This window comes from Ipomoea nil, unplaced genomic scaffold (assembly GCF_001879475.1).
Source record: "Ipomoea nil cultivar Tokyo-kokei standard unplaced genomic scaffold, Asagao_1.1 scaffold1421, whole genome shotgun sequence".
NCBI lineage: Eukaryota > Viridiplantae > Streptophyta > Magnoliopsida > Solanales > Convolvulaceae > Ipomoea > Ipomoea nil.
The window spans coordinates 6710658-6729473 of record NW_017617849.1 but is presented as its reverse complement, the minus strand read 5'-3'; the positions used below and the strand labels follow the sequence as shown (position 1 = coordinate 6729473).

The following is an 18816-nucleotide window of genomic DNA, read 5'->3' as shown; positions in this document are numbered from 1 at the left end:
ATCCCCAAAACTCCACAATTGATGCATATGCTTTTAAGAGCATCCTTGAGGTTGCTTTAACAAGATGCGGTTGGATTCTCACAAGTCATAAGGTTAAAATTCAACTTTTAAAAAATAAAAAGTTACTCCGTATTATTATTGTAAAGGCAGGCCAGGCGTGTCAGGTAATTTTGGCATTCTGATTTGGGTCCCCCGTGGCCCCGACAGTCCATCTTCTTCCTGATCGAGTGTAGCAGTCACTGGTTACACAGGGTGAGGGTGAAAACGAAAGAAAATAATCTTTACAACTTCACACTTAAGTCGCTCCATTTTCGTCTTTAGGTCTAACTCAAACCAGCGACCATGTTTTATGTCGGAAAATATATAGGGATGTATTGAAAAATACAGTAAAAAGTCGGAAATCCTTATCTTTACACTGTTGTTTGCTGGATTCCGACTGTGCTCCGACAATGAAGCCCAAAGATTCAGTTTCAGCGGCGACCCCTCAGCTCATTTCCTTTGATCAGAACAGGTACTATATCAATATCCACTCCACCTGCAATTTCTACTTTGTTCTCCCATTACTTTCCCTCTTTTGGATCCTTGATTCCTGAGCGTCTAGATTTTACACTAGAGAACTAAATGCTATGGAAAAGGTAGATTTTTCTTTCCTTTCTTACATATTAGTTAATGATTTTGCTTTAAAGTTTCTTTCTTGTTTACTTTCCTTAACTTTTCCAAATATGTATTGGTTCAACTTGTGGTAAACTGGCTGTGAGGGAGGTTTTACTGACTTGCACTTGCACCGACACTTATTTTCTTGGGTTTTCTGCTTGAAAAGACGAATCTTTGGACAAAAGTTTTCATTTTGATTATTTATTCTCTCGCTTTACTGATAAAGGTTAATGTGTACAGAGATGCTTACGGGTTTGCAGTAAGGCCTCAGCATGTACAGAGATATCGTGAATATGCTAATATCTACAAGGTTTTAAGCTCTTTTTCCTATTTCTCCATTTAAAGAGTATAAAAAGATGGACAGATTAAATCATGAAAGTAAATGTTTTTTTTTTAATGCACATTGAAGTACTACTCTGGTAAAAAAAAAAAAAAACTGTGTTTGTCTCCTCATTGCTGGTTTGATAATGCTCTTAGGAAGAGGAGGAGGAGAGGTCTGATAGGTGGAAAGACTTTCTGGAACGGCTAGCAGAATCCACTCAATTTCCCATAAATGGATCATCTGCAGTTAACAATTTCAAAGACCTGCCTGATGAGCCAATCAACCGGGAACTGGGTTCCAGTTCTCAGAATGGAGCTGAAGTCTGTGATGGTCTTGCTGAAAACACTACAGAGATTAAAGAGTTGCCAACATCAGCCAATGATAAAATTCATCAAGTCCAGATATGGTCTGATATAAGGCCATCACTTCGAGCCATTGAAGATATGATGAACACGCGTGTCAAAAACAAGGATGGTGCAGTGAAAAGAGAGCAAGATTCTAGTACTCCTACTGAAGAAGCTAAACGCACAAAAGGAGAGGACTCGGAGGATGAGTATTATGATTTGGAGAGATCAGATTCGTTACACGATGTGCCTTTGAATGAGAGTCCTGCCCAGGATGTTTCATCTCCAAAGTCTTTACCTCCTTGGAAAGAAGAATTGGAGTGTCTTGTTCAAGGCGGGGTGCCAATGGCTCTCAGAGGAGAGGTAGATATATTCTCCTTTACCTTCTTTATTATACATATGCTTCATTGATCTAGTCTTTGAAATTGCAATTACAGCTTTGGCAAGCTTTTGTTGGTGTCAGAGCACGTCGAGTGGAAAATTATTATCAAGATTTGCTTTCAAGAGAAACTAAATCTGGCAATAATTCTGATCATAGAAGCATGGAATTAGAGGAGACAGACAGTACAAAGGAGTTAAGTGCAGATGAATGTGCAGTCGAGAAGTGGAAAGCACAGATTGATAAGGTCAGTATAATTGCATCATATATTCAGTACATTCTATTGTCTATCTTTCTGCTGCATTAATGCTAATCTGATTTCTGATCCTTTATCTTCACCTCACAATCAGGATTTGCCCCGAACATTTCCTGGCCATCCTGCTCTCGACAAGAATGGAAGAAATGCCTTGAGGCGTTTACTGATTGCATATGCTCGGCACAACCCTTCTGTTGGCTACTGTCAGGTACATCAACAAAAAGGTTATCTGCCTTCCTTCTCCCTTTTGTTTGCTAGTTACTGATGAAGGCTGCTATAGAGGTGAATAGATTATCTAAGGAAGGAAGCTAAGAGTAAATGCCTAATCTCAACCGAATATATTTAGTATGCATGGGCTTCAATCTCATCCTCCATGATGTACAAAAATACGGAGTAATAATCATACTAAAAATAATATGGCATTAAAAAATTGAGTTACTGTTTCATACTCTATGTATGGTGTTAGTGGTCCTGCATTATTTTCTTTTCATACTCTATGAAATTATAAATCTCTCTTGCACACTTGATTAGAAATTTTGGAAGTAAGATAGTATATTTAGATGTGATACACTTGCAAAAGAGTCCTGGAGTGTTTCATAAAGAGAAGAGTCATAGTTGAGAAGGTACTTATTTGTAATTCCCCATTTTAGACTCCTACTTATGTCTTGGAGATTTATATTCAAAGTGAAGGGTCTTGATCTAAGTGTAGTTATGGTATCCAAACTTCACTACATTTTAATTTTTATCTACTTATCCTGCTTTCCTCAATGCAGGCCATGAACTTCTTTGCTGGTCTACTTTTGCTCCTAATGCCCGAGGAAAATGCATTTTGGTGAGTTTCAGATTTGATTGCCATCTTATCTTTAATTTGAATAGTTGCAAAAAAAGAAATTACTCCTTACATAATACCATGAAAAATAATTTTTCTGTAGACTGTATTGCTCCTAATATAAATTGTGTGTGTGTGTGTGTGTGTGTGTGTTTTTTTTTTTTTTTTTTCATGTGACTTGCCAAGCATAATGAGCAATCTTTATTTATTTATAAAAAAGTTTGAGATTTGTATTTTATTAGGTCTCCATGGGTAACTTTGGAAGAACAAGTAAGCATTATATTTCTTCTTTATTTGGAAAACCACATGAAGTACTTCATGTGTAACTTTGCAAACTAGAGGCCACCCAAACTCTAACCTTGTTAAGAGTGAGGATTACTTTAGTCCTGCAAAGGAAAAAATTGTGTTTTTTTTTTTCTTCATTTCATGGAATATCATTTTTATCAGTATTTGAACAATACTTTATATAGCAAAAAGCACTATCTCAGGCTTAGCTCAGTTTGTTTTAATGTGGTCTAAACGTAAATTGAACTTTCAGGACTTTGATTGGCATTCTAGATGACTGTTTTGATGGCTATTACTCAGAAGAGATGATAGAGTCTCAGGTAAAATTCAAGTCTTGGTTTATGCATGCAAATTAGTTACTAGTTACTATACAACCCTTTAGTCCTTTACGTTCCTCTTTCATATTTAAATGAAGTGGGTGACAAAAAAATATAAATAGACAGCAGATGTTTTACTTTTTTCCTTTTTGCTTGGTCAGGTTGACCAACGTGTTCTTGAGGAATTGGTGCGTGAGAAATTCCCAAAGTTAGGTTCGTCTTTTTTTGTCCCTTGTTTCTACAACCCGTCCAAGTGTCCAGATTTCTACCTATTTTTATTGCTAATCATATTTCCTGGTTTCTTGGATCTTTACTCTGTTGCAGTTAATCATCTAGATTACCTGGGAGTGCAAATACAATGGATCACTGGACCATGGTTCCTCTCCATATTTATGAACGTACTTCCTTGGGAAAGTGGTCATGATCTTTATCTTGTCATGCTATATATCTACATATACATATATTATTTTTCAGTTCTCTGATTCTTTTCATTTGCTGTTGGCTTATCTTACTCGTAAGTCATAATTAGCTATATCTGATTAGTTCTTAATGGCTTGCAGTTCTTAGAGTATGGGATGTGCTTTTGTTTGAAGGGAATCGAGTAATGCTATTTCGAACTGCACTGGCTTTAATGGATTTATATGGTAATATTTCAGTTCATAAGCATCAATTACTTCACTTTCCCTTTTGGGTTGCTTTGAAGCGAGAACTTATATTTGTTGAATCTTGTAAAGGACCTGCCTTGGTGACGACAAAGGATGCAGGAGATGCAGTCACTCTGCTACAGTCGCTTGCTGGCTCCACATTTGATAGCAGTCAACTTGTTTTGACGGCCTGCATGGGCTATCAAAATGTCAAGGAAGCCAGATTGCAAGAACTAAGAAGTAAATATCGGTCAACCGTTAAGGCTGCATTGGAAGAGAGATCTAAAGGGATAAAAGGCTGGAGGGATTCTCAGGATCTAGTACCGGCTAATGTGGATGAAGCATACGTGAGCATGAATGGGAACACGAAAAATTCTGGAACTGATCTTGAAGAGCAGGTAAAGTGGCTAAAGGTTGAGTTAAGCAAGTTGCTCGAGGAAAAAAGATCTGCTGAACTCAGGTAAAGTTATCATATACTCTCTAATTTGACTATAGATTCTGGCTTAAACTATAGAGAGAGCCCTTACCTGAATTACTTTATGTAAACCAAACCAACAATGTAAGCGACATTATAAACCATGATGTTCAAATTGGTCTTTTCTGAGTACAGAGGTGAGGAATTGGAAACAGCATTAATGGAGATGGTAAAGCAGGATAACCGGCGACAATTGAGTGCAAGGGTAAGTCATTATTATTATTATTATTATTATTATTATTTTTTATAAAAAAACATAAATCTTTGACTTCTTACTCTCTGGTTAAATGAAACACGATTACTATCTTTCTATGGCTTCAGGCCGAGCAATTAGAGCATGATGTTGCAGAGCTCAAGCAGGCTCTTGCTCATAAACAAGAAGAAGAGAATGCCATGCTTCAGGTGAGAATTCTTTTACTTCTGTTAAATGCAACATAGCTGGGGATTTTCTTCCTTCCGTTATTTGACCTTTTAATTTGTTGGTTTCCACGCTAATTTTCTCAGGTATTGATGAGGGTCGAACAAGAACAGAAGGAGACAGAAGATGCTCGGAGATTTGCTGAACAAGATGCAGCTGCTCAAAGATACGCTGTTCAAATGCTTCAGGTTTTATTTCCTCTTTAAAATGTCATAAACCATTTTCTTTGATTCGCCAAGGCATTTCTACGACTGGTATAGCATGTTTGCTTCTATCTATGTAATTTGCAAATATATTTGTTAACACTAAAGTTAGTAAGATGATTATAATTTAGCACCAAAAGTTAGTAACACTATCTATGTAATGTTTTTCCTAATTATTGAAAGTTTTCGACTAAAATCATCGAACTATTAGATATTATACTGGGAAATGATCTATGTACTGCATTGTTTACGAACCAGTGCAACAACTTTGTAGGATAAGTATGAAGAAGCCATGGGTTCACTAGCTGAGATGGAAAAACGAGCGGTTATGGCAGAATCAATATTGGAGGCGACTTTGCAGTACCAAACTGGACAAAGCCGAGCACAATCCTCCCCACAACCCTCCCCACGGTATGCTCTGATAGTAAAGAATCAATATTATCTTCTGCCATATTTAGACGAATAGAATTTAATGTAGTTCCAATTCTTTGGCACGTACCTTGATAGAACCACAAACCTCGGTTCTCCTGGTGCACAAACTAATCAAGAATCCGCGCAAGAATTTCAGCCTAGAAGAGTCAGTTTGCTATCTAGACCATTTGGACTCGGATGGCGTGACAGGAACAAGGTCAGTTATTAAGCATGTTCTGCTTCAATGGATCGATCAATACAACGTTTGTTACAGTATGCATCAGTGGTTGTGATTACAATAACCTATATATGCATGCATTTTGTGGGTTTTCTCCCCGAGTCCCCGGGATTTAGGCAACTAACTAGATCTTGGTTCAACAGGGAAGTCCCGGTTCTGCAGATGTGAAAAGTGATGATAAACAAGAAAGGCAGGACCAGAGCCCAAGAACTGAGGAAGAGGAGAATGCAGAGGCAAGTCCTGTACAAGAGAAGGTGTAAAAGGTGGACATAATGATGCCAGAATGTTTTGTTTTGTTTTGTTTTGTTTTGTTTTTTCAGAGGAATTTGATGAAAACTGAGATTCACCTTAACCATTGATTAAGCAGATGAATCTTGTTTTTTCCTGTGTGTCATTCCCCCCTCACTGCCATTTCATCTGGGGATTTAGAGAAGATATATGGGTCAACAGAGGGGAAATGAAAAGTTGGTTTTGGTTCCCATTTGTATAAGCACTGCTTCAATTATTGAGTTCTCTCTTTTAGAAGTGTATTATTCTTGTAAGATGTGACAAATAAACAATGGATGAATAATATATTTTTTATTTAAAAAAAAACAACCGGCGGCCTTTGGTGTCTCGAAAAGTCAAATTTAGAATCTTTAATTATCAAGTTAACTTATTCCATCAACGTTGATATTGTCCTCATATATTTTTATTTATTTGTAACTTACATTTTGTAATTTTTTATTGAGAAAATAATACCTTTAGTCTTTGAATTACATGAGAAATAGCACTTTTTGCTAGTCACTTTTTTTTATTTTTTATTCTTCTATTACTTACAAAAGTTGGGTACAATTAAAAGATTACAAAAATATTATTTTTAATAGTAATTTGTAAACAAAAAAATGTTGGGAAACATTTTTTTTTAATAATATAAAAATCACAATCACTATTTTAAAGATTTATATAAGTAAAATTAAGTTAATTAAATAAAATATAATAAAGTCAATAGTACTCACAAACTTAATTAAATAAAAATAATTAATAATATTAAAAAAAAAAAAGGTTAAAAACCAATAACTTATTTACTTTTCTTAAAAAGTTGAATCAAATTGGTGCATTTCAAAAATAAATTATTATTATTTTAACCAAACAGGGCCATACAATAGGAGAATCCCTTTGCTTTTTGTTCCGCCAGGATATGCGCAGTACACATTTTCATTTTCTTGGTTCTGATATTCATCCGTTTAACTATGAAGTCACTATCCACCATCTAAAAAGAACTAACCGGTGAGCTAGGGTTGCAGTGCAGCTCAACTTCCATCGCCTCTGACCTCTCCGCTTCTCTTCCGATTCACAAGGTCAGCCTTCTCTGAATGTATATGCCCGTTTGTATTCACGGTTGGTGACTATGCATTTTGTTTTGCTTATTGTAGTCAGTTTAATTGCATGCTTTAAGTGATATGGAGAAGGCGATTTACTGGTTTTATATGATTGGTATATAGTAATCCGAACAATTTGTTGAATTTATCTGAGACTGGAAATAGTTTCCCCAATTGTATCAGGAAAGCAGAAATCTTTTGAATTATTGCACTTTTTGCTGGGAAATGTTTGATGACTATAGTATATCTTTATTTAAGCTTTTTAAGATTGTTATCTGTCATGCTATATTCTTGTTGCCGTGTTAATGATGGTAAATTATGCGGTTCTCTACTTGAGGCTGACCTGGATAGAATTTCCAGGACCGAAACAATAATGGCACTTCCACATTCTTGTTGCTTTAGGCCCGGTAAAGTTGCATCAAGATGCAATCTTTTTTATTCTAGTGGCTGGCAGAGCAACAGGCAGCACAATGTGCTTTCATGCATCAAGAAGTCTGATCAAGATCTTCAAACAAAGGTATTCCCATCCCACTTGTTGCGTATCTAAGATTGTTTTTTTTAATTGTTTAAAAAGTGTATACAAGTGCCATCTAATGGGCAAAAAATCTACTTATATGTGATTGATCTTCATCACTTCTTGTACATGATTATGAGACACTGTCATTTGTGATTTGTCTATGGTCTGCATATTGGAGTGCTGTAACGCCAGTTAAAAAACAGGATTGGTAATTAAATGTGATGGGTGGAGTCCTTATTAATCATTTAAAGTCTCTTGAAGTGTCCATGAATGCTCAATAACTTTTCTAATTATTTGGGCCACATCTGGACTCCACATGTAAGTCTATCTATCATTGTGGATGAGAGGAGCTGTTATCTGTTGTGGCAAGAGCTGCACTTTGCTGATGTTAGCTGGAAACTGATGTAATTGGCTAGTTGCTTCCTAAATATGCATATTTTGCTCATTAATAATTCTGTTTGGCTAGTTGCTTCCTAAATATCTTTGTTTCGGTATAATTGAAATACTAGCAAGTTCACCCTTCAATATCATGTTCCCTTTCCTTTACATGGCTGAAAGTGTGATGTGGGCATTCTAGGTTGGTCTATTACTAGATGGTATCAAATGGGACGACAAAGGTTTGGCAGTGGCAATAGCTCAAAATATTGACACCGGAGCTGTTCTAATGCAAGGCTTTGCCAACAGGGATGCTCTTTTAACGACCATTTCGTCTAAAAAAGCTACATTCTATAGCCGGTCACGGTCTGCTTTGTGGACTAAGGGAGAGACTTCTATGAACTTCATCAATGTCTGCGATATCTTTCTCGATTGTGATCGTGACTCTGTAAGTTCAGAAAATTCTTTATTGGCAGTGAATTCTCCATCTTGACTTCTTCTTCTTCTTCTTCATCAGCATGACCTAGTAAGAACTTTCTTCAGATTATATATCTAGGGAAACCTGACGGACCAACTTGCCACACGGGCTCAGAGACTTGTTATTATACATCAGTTTATGATGCCTTGAACAATACACAGGTTCTGTCTTCACCATACACTGCTTTATCCTCAACTTGGGTCTCATCATCTGTTGGCAGTTTTCTCTTCATCCTGGAGATGCTCAAAAACATGTTCTTATTTGTGGTAGGTGGAAGAGAGTAAGTTGGCACTCACAACTTTGTACTCATTAGAATCTACAATCCATCAAAGAAAAGATGAAATACCAACAAATGGAAAACCCTCGTGGACAAAGCGATTATTGCTTGATGATAAGTTACTTTGCTCAAAAATTCGGTAATGTGCTTTACTACACTTGTTAATTGTGATTTATTTAATGTCTTGAGTAAATGCCTACGTGATAAAATATTTAGCTAGATATATTCACTAGTAGTAAACAGTTAGCCGCCAGATAATCCACATCTGATACATTCTCGTGTATGCAATTATGCATCATTTCGTGCAGGGAGGAGGCTGATGAGCTATGCCGAACGTTGGAGGAAAATGAGGACAAATCTCGCACTGCATCAGAGGCAGCAGATGTGCTTTATCATGCCATGGTTCTGCTGGCTAATAGAGGAGTGAAAATTGAAGAAGTTCTCCAAGTACTTAGGCAGAGGTTTTCACAGTCAGGAATTGAAGAAAAGAAAAGCCGAAAATCCTAGTAGGCCATTGGCAAAGCTACCTGGGTTCACTAGTTTGTTTGTTGGATTCCTTAAAAGAGTGCACCTCCTTTACCTTTATTCTACATCAGTTCCAGACATCTTTCTCCACTAATATTCTCAAATCTCCAGATATTTCTGCGTTCCTGTATCCATACATTTTTTAAAGGCTTGTCTTGTCCTTGGCCACAATCTTTTACCGGGAACGAACTGAGCTGCTCGTGTTTGTTTTTGTTTTTAAAGGCTTGACTGGTTACTTGATTAGTTCATAAGCAAGAATAAAAGATGGAAAAGGGGGCATTTTATCTCTAAAACTGTAATATATTGATATATCAATGGATTCCTCAATAAGTGCACCTTCTTTACCTTCTTCATTCTCCTTTTCTTCTTCACTCTTTCACTAAATTAGTGTCAGGCATCTTTCTTTCTTACTCTGCAAAAATTCTCAGACTTTTTAATTGGGATTGATGGCATCTTTTAAAGGCTTGATTGATTCATTAATTTACGTGTCAAATATTTTTTTTTTTTTTTTTTTTGAGGAAGTGTCAATTATTCTCAAATCTCATATATTTATGCATCTGCGGTCTTGACCCTCCAAGACGGTAAATTTTAGAAAAAAGCAATCGTCTTCTTCGCTACTCCAAAAATCCAGTTTTGTGTAGAAGTCCTTGCAAAACCGAAGTCATGGCGCCCGTTGATCCCCATTCTTTCACGGACTCTGCTCATCCCTTCACTGTCCATATCTCCCTTACTCTCTACTTTGATTTCCCGTCCTCAACTATCTCTGCTGCGACTCTCCTCTCCCTCGCCGCCCCTTATTCCGGCGACCTCACTCTTGACACCCGTTCCCTCTCCATCTCCGCCGTTCTCGACCCAGTTTCACTTTCGCCGCTCCCCTTCTCCCTTTCTCCGTCCCTGCCGGACCCAGTGATCGGGCAATCAGTCACCGTCTCACTTTCGGGCCAAGCTCAGGTGTTGGTGCTCTCGAAAACGAGCCCCTCTAGCTCAGCTCTCCAGTGGCTTTCGCCGCCGCAAACTTTTAACAAAACCCACCCGTTTGTTTACACCCAATGTCAGTCCATCCACGCCAGGTCCATTTTCCCCTGCCAGGACACCCCGGCCGCCAGAATCAAATACTCGGCGAAACTGAACCTCCCAAGCCAGCTGTCGGCGGTGATGTCCGCCAAGCACGTGGGAAGGCGGCCCCCGCTGCCGGCCGAAGCTCACGGAGTGTGTGAGGATGCAAAATGGTGCGGAGATCACCGGGTCGTGGAGGAATTCGTGATGGAACAGCCGATTCCTCCTTATCTATTTGCCTTCGCAATTGGGGAACTAGGGTTCCGGGAGGTGGGGCCACGGACGAGAGTCTATTCAGAAGCTGCCCCTACGGTGTTGGATGCTGCCGCCAAGGAATTTGCAGAAACAGAGGAGATGATCAAGGTTGGAGAGGCCCTTTTTGGACCTTATGAATGGGAAAGATTTGATTTATTGGTTTTGCCTCCAAGTTTCCCCTATGGAGGAATGGAGAACCCTAGGATGGTCTTCCTTACACCCACTGTGATCAAAGGCGATGCCAGTGGAGCTCAGGTGGTAGCTCATGAGCTCGCTCATAGCTGGACTGGAAATTTGATCACTAACAAAAATAATAACCACTTTTGGTTGAACGAGGTACTCTTCGATTCTTACACTTATAAACCTAATATTTTCCCCATTTTTATACATGAAAGTTAGGATCTTTAGCAATAAACTATGCTTATCCTGGGAATTGCTGTGAATTCTGTTTTCCCTTTGCAGCAGGACTATGGAATGTTATGAATTATCTAGTTTCACTCATCTCCTTTCTTTACAGCCAAATAGATAAAATGAATTCTTGTGATTCCCAGGGTTGGACAACGTATGCAGAGCGGAGAATTGTAGAGGCAGTGCAAGGGGAGAACAGAGCTGCACTAAGTATTGCACTTGGCTGGAAGGGACTTGTTGATGAAATGGAAAGATTCAAGGGCAACCTGGAATTCACGAAACTGAAAATGAACCAGGCGGGGATTGACCCGGATGACGTATATTCTCGAGTCCCATATGATAAAGGTTTCCAGTTTTTATGGCGGATTGAGAGACAAGTAAGAAAATTGCTGTCCTCTTGAGTATTTAGCATATTATTGAGATGGGAAAGAACCTAAAATGTTATTCCATTTTAAATGCTCAGATTGGAAGACCGGCTTTTGATGATTTTCTTAAGAAGTACATAGCCACCTTCAAGTTTCAGTCTATTGACACTGATATGTTTCTTGATTTCCTGAAAGAAAATATCCCTGGGATTGAGAATGAGATTGATCTGAAGCTGTGGACTGAGGGTACTGGCCTCCCTCCAGATGCCATGGAATTAGTTTCCAACATCTACTCGAAGATTGTTTCTCTGGCCAATGAATTCAATCTAGGTAAGATTCCAAGGGAGGATGAAGTTTGTGATTGGCGGGGACAGGAATGGGAGCTTTACCTGAAGAGCCTACCCAAATCTGTTGAAGCTTCACAGGTTTGCCTACTTTTAAACCAATCATTTATTTATTTATTTTACGGGATTGAGCTTTACATGAATGTTGTTTTCAGATCAAAGCTTTAGATGGTTGCTATAGGCTTTCAGAATCAAAAGATTACGAGGTGAGAGTTGCTTTCCTTCAGCTGGCAATCTCAGCAAGGTGCAGAGATTACTACAGCGAAGTTGAAAAAACTTTGAAGGAAGTTGGGAGGATGAAGTACCTTCGCCCGCTCTACACTGCACTTGTACAGGAAGAGGAGAAAGGTGTTGCTAGAAGGATATTTTCAGATGCCTGTGGATGCTATCACCCCATTGCAAAGGGAATGGTTGAGGCCATTCTTGCCAAACATGTATGACAGACATCTCATTTCTAAACTTGTTCTCTCCATACTGGCTGGCTGTATTTGAGGGAGGATTCAGAAAACGTTTGCATCATAATCATAATTTGATCAGATGCCCAAAGTTTCATTTCAATCGTAGTATTCCACATTCTTCATAGTTGATCAGCTCAAATCAAGAAGACTATTAAATAGCTCTCACGGTTGGAGAATCGAATTTGAAACTTTGTCAGTTTGAGTGTGACCAATTTGGTTGAGGTTGTTCGCGTAATTCTACCTACATTGTTGGTTGCAAGTTGTAATTTTTTTTTAAATCCAGGTGGTTGTACCTTTGGCATGTCTGCTAGCTAATTATATGGGCAATGAAATTCTTCCAAGGTTCAGCACTTTGGGCGTTCTCCTGGCAGTTGTTACAGTTCTTATGCAAATATTGATTAAATTCTATGGGCATAGCACTCAACACTTGTAATAAAAGCTGTAACAACAAATACAAATAATGGGAAGCAAATTTTATATATTGGACAAGAAAAAAAAAAGGCTTGTGCTTTGTATTTCATCTTTCACTTAAACATTTATTACTATGTCAAAAATTATCAGTAATCACAATGTTTATAAATTTAACGTCCAGAGAGTGTTTATAAATTTAACGTCCAGAGAGTGGACCAGTAAAATAACTTATATACGAGTGGTTATTTATCTTATACAGATAATTGTCTGCCTAAATTAAGAATTATTGCCCAGAACTTTTTCAAATGAGAGATTATAGGTTCTTTTTCAAATGAGAGATTATAGGTTCTAGCCTTGGTGGGGGTAATATCGACTCTTTATATTTTAGTAGATTGAGAAAGCAATTATGAACAATACTCCACTATAACAAAGTCAATAATACTAAAATAATATGAATTATGGACACAAAATTTAGAGGGTAAACATTTATAATGTCCAAAAGGATTAGGCGAGCATTGTAATGAGAGTTAATTTCTAAAATGGTCATTCGATTTTTTTTTTTTTTCAAATTAGTTCTTTGATTTTTAATTGCACTCAAAGTGGTCCTCCAACTATTGAATTTTAAATCAAAATTGTCCACGGTTAGCTTTGGTGTTAAATGGGTGTTAAAATGAAGGGCAAAAGAGATAATTTATATTGTTTGTTGTTTAGACCTTTGACCAGCCTTTTTTTTTTTTTTTTAAAAAAAAAAAAAAAAAAAAACTTGCCGATTTCTTCCCAGCAAAACAATTACTCCAAATCCCCGGGATTAAACAATAAACATATTTTTTCCATCTTCTCAGCAAAATGATTCTGTCAAATTGCGACCAGCATGTAACAATAAACCTATTTTTTCATTTTTAAAACTGCCATGTTTATTATTTTTTTTCGTGTTGGTCGCAATTTGGCAGAATCGTTTCGCTGGAAAGAAGGAGAAAATAGGTTTATTGTTTAATTTGGGGATTTGGGGTAATTGTTTTGATGGGAAGAAATCGGTTGGTCAAGTTTTTTTTTTTTTTTTTTTTTTTAAAAGAGCTGGTCAAATGTCTAAACAACAAATAATATAAATTGTCCCTTTTGCCTTTCTTTTTAACGGCAGGTTAACACCAAAGCTAACGGATGACCATTTTGACTTAAAATTCAATAGTCAGAGGAACACTTTGAGTGCAATTAAAAGTCAAGAAACCAATTTGAAAAAATGTTATAATGGGATGACTATTTTGAAAAGAGTTGAAAATTAACTCATTGTAATAATTACTAAAAAAAATAATGTCGGTTAAAATTTATATAGTTCGTATGACAGCTCAACTGATCAAAAGCTTAAAATTTAAAAAGAATAATGATGATGATTAGGAATAAGTCTCATGAGTGGCAATGTGTAGAACCCTATTTAACCTTTTGGAAAGAAATCTATATAATTCGGCCACCGGCTAAAACCTCGCTTCTCCCTCCGCAGCGCCAAACCTCTGCTTTCGGCCATTTTCTCCGGGTACGCCTCCGTTCTCTCTATCGCTATATGCACGCAGAACAAAGGGCGAAAGCTCCTTTCATTTTTATATGTGCAAGAAGATGTGTCTGTGTATATATTCACGAAATAGTTTTTTTTTTTTTTTTTTTCGCGTATTTTATAATGGAAAACAAAACTAATTTTTGTTGTTGAAACGTGTTAGATTAAGCAGCGCGAAGATGACTCTTTCGGACGAGGAGATTACGAGGCTGTTCAGAGCTCACAAGACTGTGATGCAAATGCTGCGAGATAGGGGCTACTTGGTCCTCGATTTTGAGATAGAACAGAGCAGAGAGGACTTCATTGGGAAGTATGGTGAGCATATGAAAAGAGAGGACCTCGTAATTCAGAAGGCAAAGATCAATGGAGGCTCTGATCAGGTATATTTTGTTCACTTGTTTATGTTTGAATGGAGAACAGTCTATAATCAGATAGTTAATGCGAGTCAGATTGGTGAAAATGGTGAACAAGTATCTTCAAGTTACTTGTAGTTTTTGTATCATTGTATTATCTTTAATTTGATTTCCTGAAAAGCCCGCAAACAACACCTACTCGAAGGTGAATATGATCTTGATCCTAACCGGCAAATGGTCATAAAATCTAAATCAGTCTAAATTGTTCATAGCCTATCACTAAGAAAGTCATTAGCTACTATGTGAGTTGAATTTGGAACTTTAACTTTGTGGTTATGAATAACTATCTGATCAACTCGATTAGGGTTGCCCCTTATCTGTATTATCTCTGTGTTAAAAGAGTCATTGACATCAAACCCAAGGATTTATATGCTTTCTTGACTGATTTGTCAGTTCATTTCAAAATTGTATTATAGTTTTAGAATGCCTTGCCCTTGCCTATGTATTTGTCTCTTTCTTTCTTGCTTATAGTAATTGAAATTCGTGATCCAGATATTTGTGTTCTTTCCGGAGGAGAGCAAGGTTGGTGTTAAGACAGTGAAAACATTTACCGATCGCATGAAATCAGAGAATGTTTTGAGTGCAATCTTGGTTGTCCAACAGCATTTGACTCCATTTGCTCGTACTTGCGTAGCTGAAATATCTTCAAGATTTTACATTGAGGTTTTCCTGGTAACTGTTGCTCTCTCTACCTCTTGGAGCATTATTTTATTTCTTTCATCATCTCTTTGTATTGTCTCCTGCACATATGAAACTATGAGGGTAAGAATTTGGAGTAAACCACACAAGATGGGAGTGTTTATGCCCCCCACCCCACCACACTACACAGTACACAAAACAAAAGAAAGAAGGAAAAGTTCATTGAAATGTTTGCATGAATCTCGATTGAAATGGATGCTTTATTTAACAAAATTCTTGTATTCCATGGAAGACAAGTTAGCTATCTCTTTTGGGAATTTGGTGAATATGTTTTACACTAACCTCTATTTTATAATTCAAGCGGCCATTCTTGAATATAGGCATAATAATCTGTATGATCAAGAAGACTGAAACACAGTGAAGTAGTATAGTCCAGCCAGACTGATCTTTAATTGCTGCAATCTTGCAGGAGGCTGAATTATTGGTCAACATATCAAAGCACGTTCTTGTTCCCAAGCACAAGCTGCTTACGACCGAGGAAAAGAAGACCTTACTCGATCGATACACTGTGAAAGAAACACAGGTTAGTTCTTTGTGTGATAATTTTACATTTCTTTATAGTTTCTTCTGCATCACTCTCACTTTTTATATACTGTGGCTGGCGGAACAGCTACCTCGTATCCAGGTGACAGACTCTGTGGCGAGATATTATGGGCTAAAGCGTGGGCAAGTGGTGAAAATTATCAGGCAAAGTGAGACTGCAGGGCAGTATGTTACCTATCGATATGTTGTGTAAACTCATAGATGCATATGCAGTTCTCGACTTCTCGTCCAAGTTAACACGTTTTGCTCAAAGGGATGGAGACTGTAATTTGAATGCCAGATGCTATGGCCAAGCTCAGTACAGAACCTTCATTTTTTTGTGTTTTTGGTAGTTTGCGTTCTGGACGTTAAATACACACACGAGCATGCACTTGTTATTAGAACCCTAATATGGATGACTATTTCAATTTTTTGTTCATTTTTTAACATACTGTTTGGGATCATGAAGCAGACCTAACAATTGCAAACTAGTGGGGTTTTAGTACTAGTAGACAGTATTTGGGAGAAAAGACCAAAGTTTGAACCTTGGCAGTGTGAGAATTATGCCCAAAGTGGGCAGATCTCTTGTGAGCACTGGTATTTGGTCATGTCTGCTGAACTATTGAGTCATAGTAATTTACATTTTTCCAAATGCTCAGTGACTCAGTCGAGTTGGGGTGTAGGGAGCCATTGGGGTTGGAGATTCAACCTTTGGGAGAAGGAATTGGAACCTTAACTTGCACTAAGACAGGAACCTTTTAGTCTCTCAATTTTACTTTCTGATGTGGCGAGTAATTAATTCGCACGGATGAATTATACATATGATACCTTAGGCCATATGTCGGAAAAGAACAAGTAAACATGATTATGATTCTAAGATCCCTTGGAAGAAAAGTCTAGCTTTTATACCATTGATATGCATCCGTTAAAATACTGGATCGAATTATAGTGTGTATATATATATATATACCCAACATCATCAAATTAATATAAGACAAGTTTAATCACAGCGTTTACTAGTTAATTAAGCTAGATAAAAATGGCGGAAATCTGCATCGTCAACAATTCCACGCAGGAAAACGACACGTTGTTCAAGAGGATAAAGGCGGCCGCCGGTAGAAAACAAACGGTCGCGGTTACTATGCTAGCAACGTTAACCTTCGCAGGTGGTTTTACCGCGGGAAGGTGCATCGACGACGGCAATAATCCCGCCGGCGAGGTGGCAGCGGCGGCGGCGCCTGATTTAACATATGAAGCAGGCTCCGCGGCATTTGTTTCTTCGCTTCTATGTTGCATCGCGTCGATGTTCACTTACATCGTCATCAGAAGAGAAGCGACATCTTCCTGGAAACTTCACGACACGTCGCTGTTTTCCTTAGTTCTGGCGGTGGCGGCGCTTGCTTTCGTTGTCAGGATGTACGCCGTTTTAACCCTTCCCGGTTACACTCACCTCTGGGTTGCCGGCGCCGCCGTCGGCCTGGCCGGCTTCCTCCTCTTCGGCTTTGCTGTTTTCGTCAGGGCATATCGCCTGGCTCTGGGGATTGGTTTAGCAGCCATTTTCGGCCACCTTCTTAACCCTTCTCAGACTCAACCACACGATACCCAGCATACCAATTAATATTAACATTAATCAATAATTCACTCATATACTCATAAATATTAATAAATAAATAAAGAAGTTAAAATGTATGTTCGAGTTGTGTTGTCATGTTGTGTATGTATATGTCCGCTTAGTAGCTCAACTGGTCATAGAGATAAAATTTTAGAAGAATGACCAGGGATCGAGTCTCATCAGCGGCCCTCTCTCAAAGTGAGGGGCTCCTTTGCTCACTCTAACCTCTATGGTCCTTCAGCTGAGTCGCCTTGGAAGAATGTTGTGTATGTATTAACTGTTTAATTTCTTTGATTAATGATATTTAATATGGTGTATTATGTTTTCTATTTTCTTATGTTTTATTAACAATGTACAAATTATGCCCTCCAAGTGTTATTCATATTTATCTAATCATATATGCATTTATAGCTACCTCTTCATTATTAGTATTAATGTTGTCCCATTATTCCCCCCCCCCCCCCCCCCCCCTTTTTTTTTTCTTGAAATGACTAGAGATTTAGATGATTAGATCGAGAAATTTGTAATCACTATCAAATTGTATACAAGAGATATGGTGCTTCTGGTCATACAAAAAAATTAATTAAATTCAATTACTAGACTCAAAATATTAAATTATATTTTTTAAGTTCTTGTGTTTTCAAGGTAACATCAAATATGTTGTATTTGTTTTCTTGGTTTGAGCCGAACAACCGGATAGTTATGCTGTGCATCCGTATGCACCATTCATGGTGCATACGGATGCAAAAACGACGTCGTTTTATTAAAAACGCGCGTCTCCCCTTAAAAAAAAATTCATGTTCGATTCCTAGCAACAACATTATGTTATTCATTCATTCTGGAATTTTAGTTCATAGATTATGGAATTTTAGTTCATTGATTCTGGAATTTTAGTTCATCGATTCTGGAATTGTAGTTCATCGATTCTGAAATTTTAGTTCATAGATTATGGAATTTTAGTTCATTCATTCTGGAATTTTTAGTTCATAGATTAGATTCTGGAATTTTAGTTCATAGATTATGGAATTATAGTTTATCGATTCTGGAATTATAGTTCATCAATTCTAAAATTTTAGTTCATATGTTGTTGCTGGGAATCGAACCTGAATTTTTTTTTAAAGGGAGACGCGCGTTTTTAATAAAACGACGTCGTTTTTGCATCCGTATGATGCATACGGATGCACAGCATAATTTGCCCGAACAAGTGAACAACTATGGTCTATGGATAATCATACGGATGCACAGCATAATTTGCCCGAACAAGTGAACAACTATGGTCTATGGATAACTTATATTGATTTAGCTCGGTTCAACTAGGGTCACAATGGTGGATTTAACCGGTGCACACAATTAGCTAGATAGTGATGACAGATTGTCCTCATCACTCCAAAAATTAAAAAAAAAAAAATTACATATACG

General features: G+C 37.6%; 4 protein-coding genes across 8 annotated transcripts; all 4 read left to right on the top strand.

Annotated features, from left to right (window-relative positions):
- The first annotated feature begins 126 nt into the window (after positions 1-126).
- Positions 127-6369, top strand: LOC109188012 (small G protein signaling modulator 3-like). 2 transcript variants are annotated; one of them, XM_019338471.1, is made up of 17 exons: positions 131-511; positions 895-964; positions 1132-1683; positions 1758-1946; positions 2050-2163; positions 2729-2787; positions 3323-3389; positions 3548-3599; positions 3711-3803; positions 3947-4030; positions 4121-4490; positions 4641-4710; positions 4827-4907; positions 5010-5111; positions 5401-5537; positions 5634-5754; positions 5919-6369. In XM_019338471.1, exons 1-17 carry the CDS (start codon positions 450-452, stop codon positions 6033-6035), a joined length of 2340 nt encoding a protein of 779 aa, XP_019194016.1. In that variant the 5' UTR covers positions 131-449; the 3' UTR covers positions 6036-6369. The 2 variants fall into 2 exon arrangements, with proteins under 2 accessions (XP_019194017.1, XP_019194016.1); XM_019338472.1 differs by lacking the exons at positions 5634-5754; positions 5919-6369 and having other exon boundaries at positions 127-511; positions 5385-5475.
- A 589-nt stretch (positions 6370-6958) lies between these two features.
- LOC109188015 (histidine biosynthesis bifunctional protein hisIE, chloroplastic) lies at positions 6959-9652 on the top strand. Its single transcript, XM_019338475.1, has 6 exons — positions 6959-7115; positions 7497-7653; positions 8231-8476; positions 8572-8667; positions 8777-8922; positions 9092-9652. Exons 2-6 carry the CDS (start codon positions 7510-7512, stop codon positions 9288-9290), a joined length of 831 nt encoding a protein of 276 aa, XP_019194020.1. The 5' UTR covers positions 6959-7115; positions 7497-7509; the 3' UTR covers positions 9291-9652.
- A 195-nt stretch (positions 9653-9847) lies between these two features.
- On the top strand, positions 9848-12544 carry LOC109188013 (leukotriene A-4 hydrolase homolog). Its single transcript, XM_019338473.1, has 4 exons — positions 9848-10955; positions 11171-11404; positions 11491-11817; positions 11892-12544. The coding sequence occupies exons 1-4, from the start codon at positions 9972-9974 to the stop codon at positions 12174-12176; spliced, it is 1830 nt and encodes a 609-aa protein (XP_019194018.1). The 5' UTR covers positions 9848-9971; the 3' UTR covers positions 12177-12544.
- A 1531-nt stretch (positions 12545-14075) lies between these two features.
- Positions 14076-16224, top strand: LOC109188016 (DNA-directed RNA polymerases II and IV subunit 5A-like). 4 transcript variants are annotated; one of them, XM_019338478.1, is made up of 5 exons: positions 14076-14133; positions 14324-14531; positions 15057-15236; positions 15673-15786; positions 15874-16224. In XM_019338478.1, exons 2-5 carry the CDS (start codon positions 14331-14333, stop codon positions 15997-15999), a joined length of 621 nt encoding a protein of 206 aa, XP_019194023.1. In that variant the 5' UTR covers positions 14076-14133; positions 14324-14330; the 3' UTR covers positions 16000-16224. The 4 variants fall into 4 exon arrangements, with proteins under 4 accessions (XP_019194023.1, XP_019194021.1, XP_019194022.1 ...); XM_019338476.1 differs by having other exon boundaries at positions 14079-14133; positions 14315-14531; XM_019338477.1 differs by lacking the exon at positions 14076-14133 and adding an exon at positions 14143-14223 and having other exon boundaries at positions 14315-14531.
- Positions 16225-18816: the final 2592 nt, after the last annotated feature.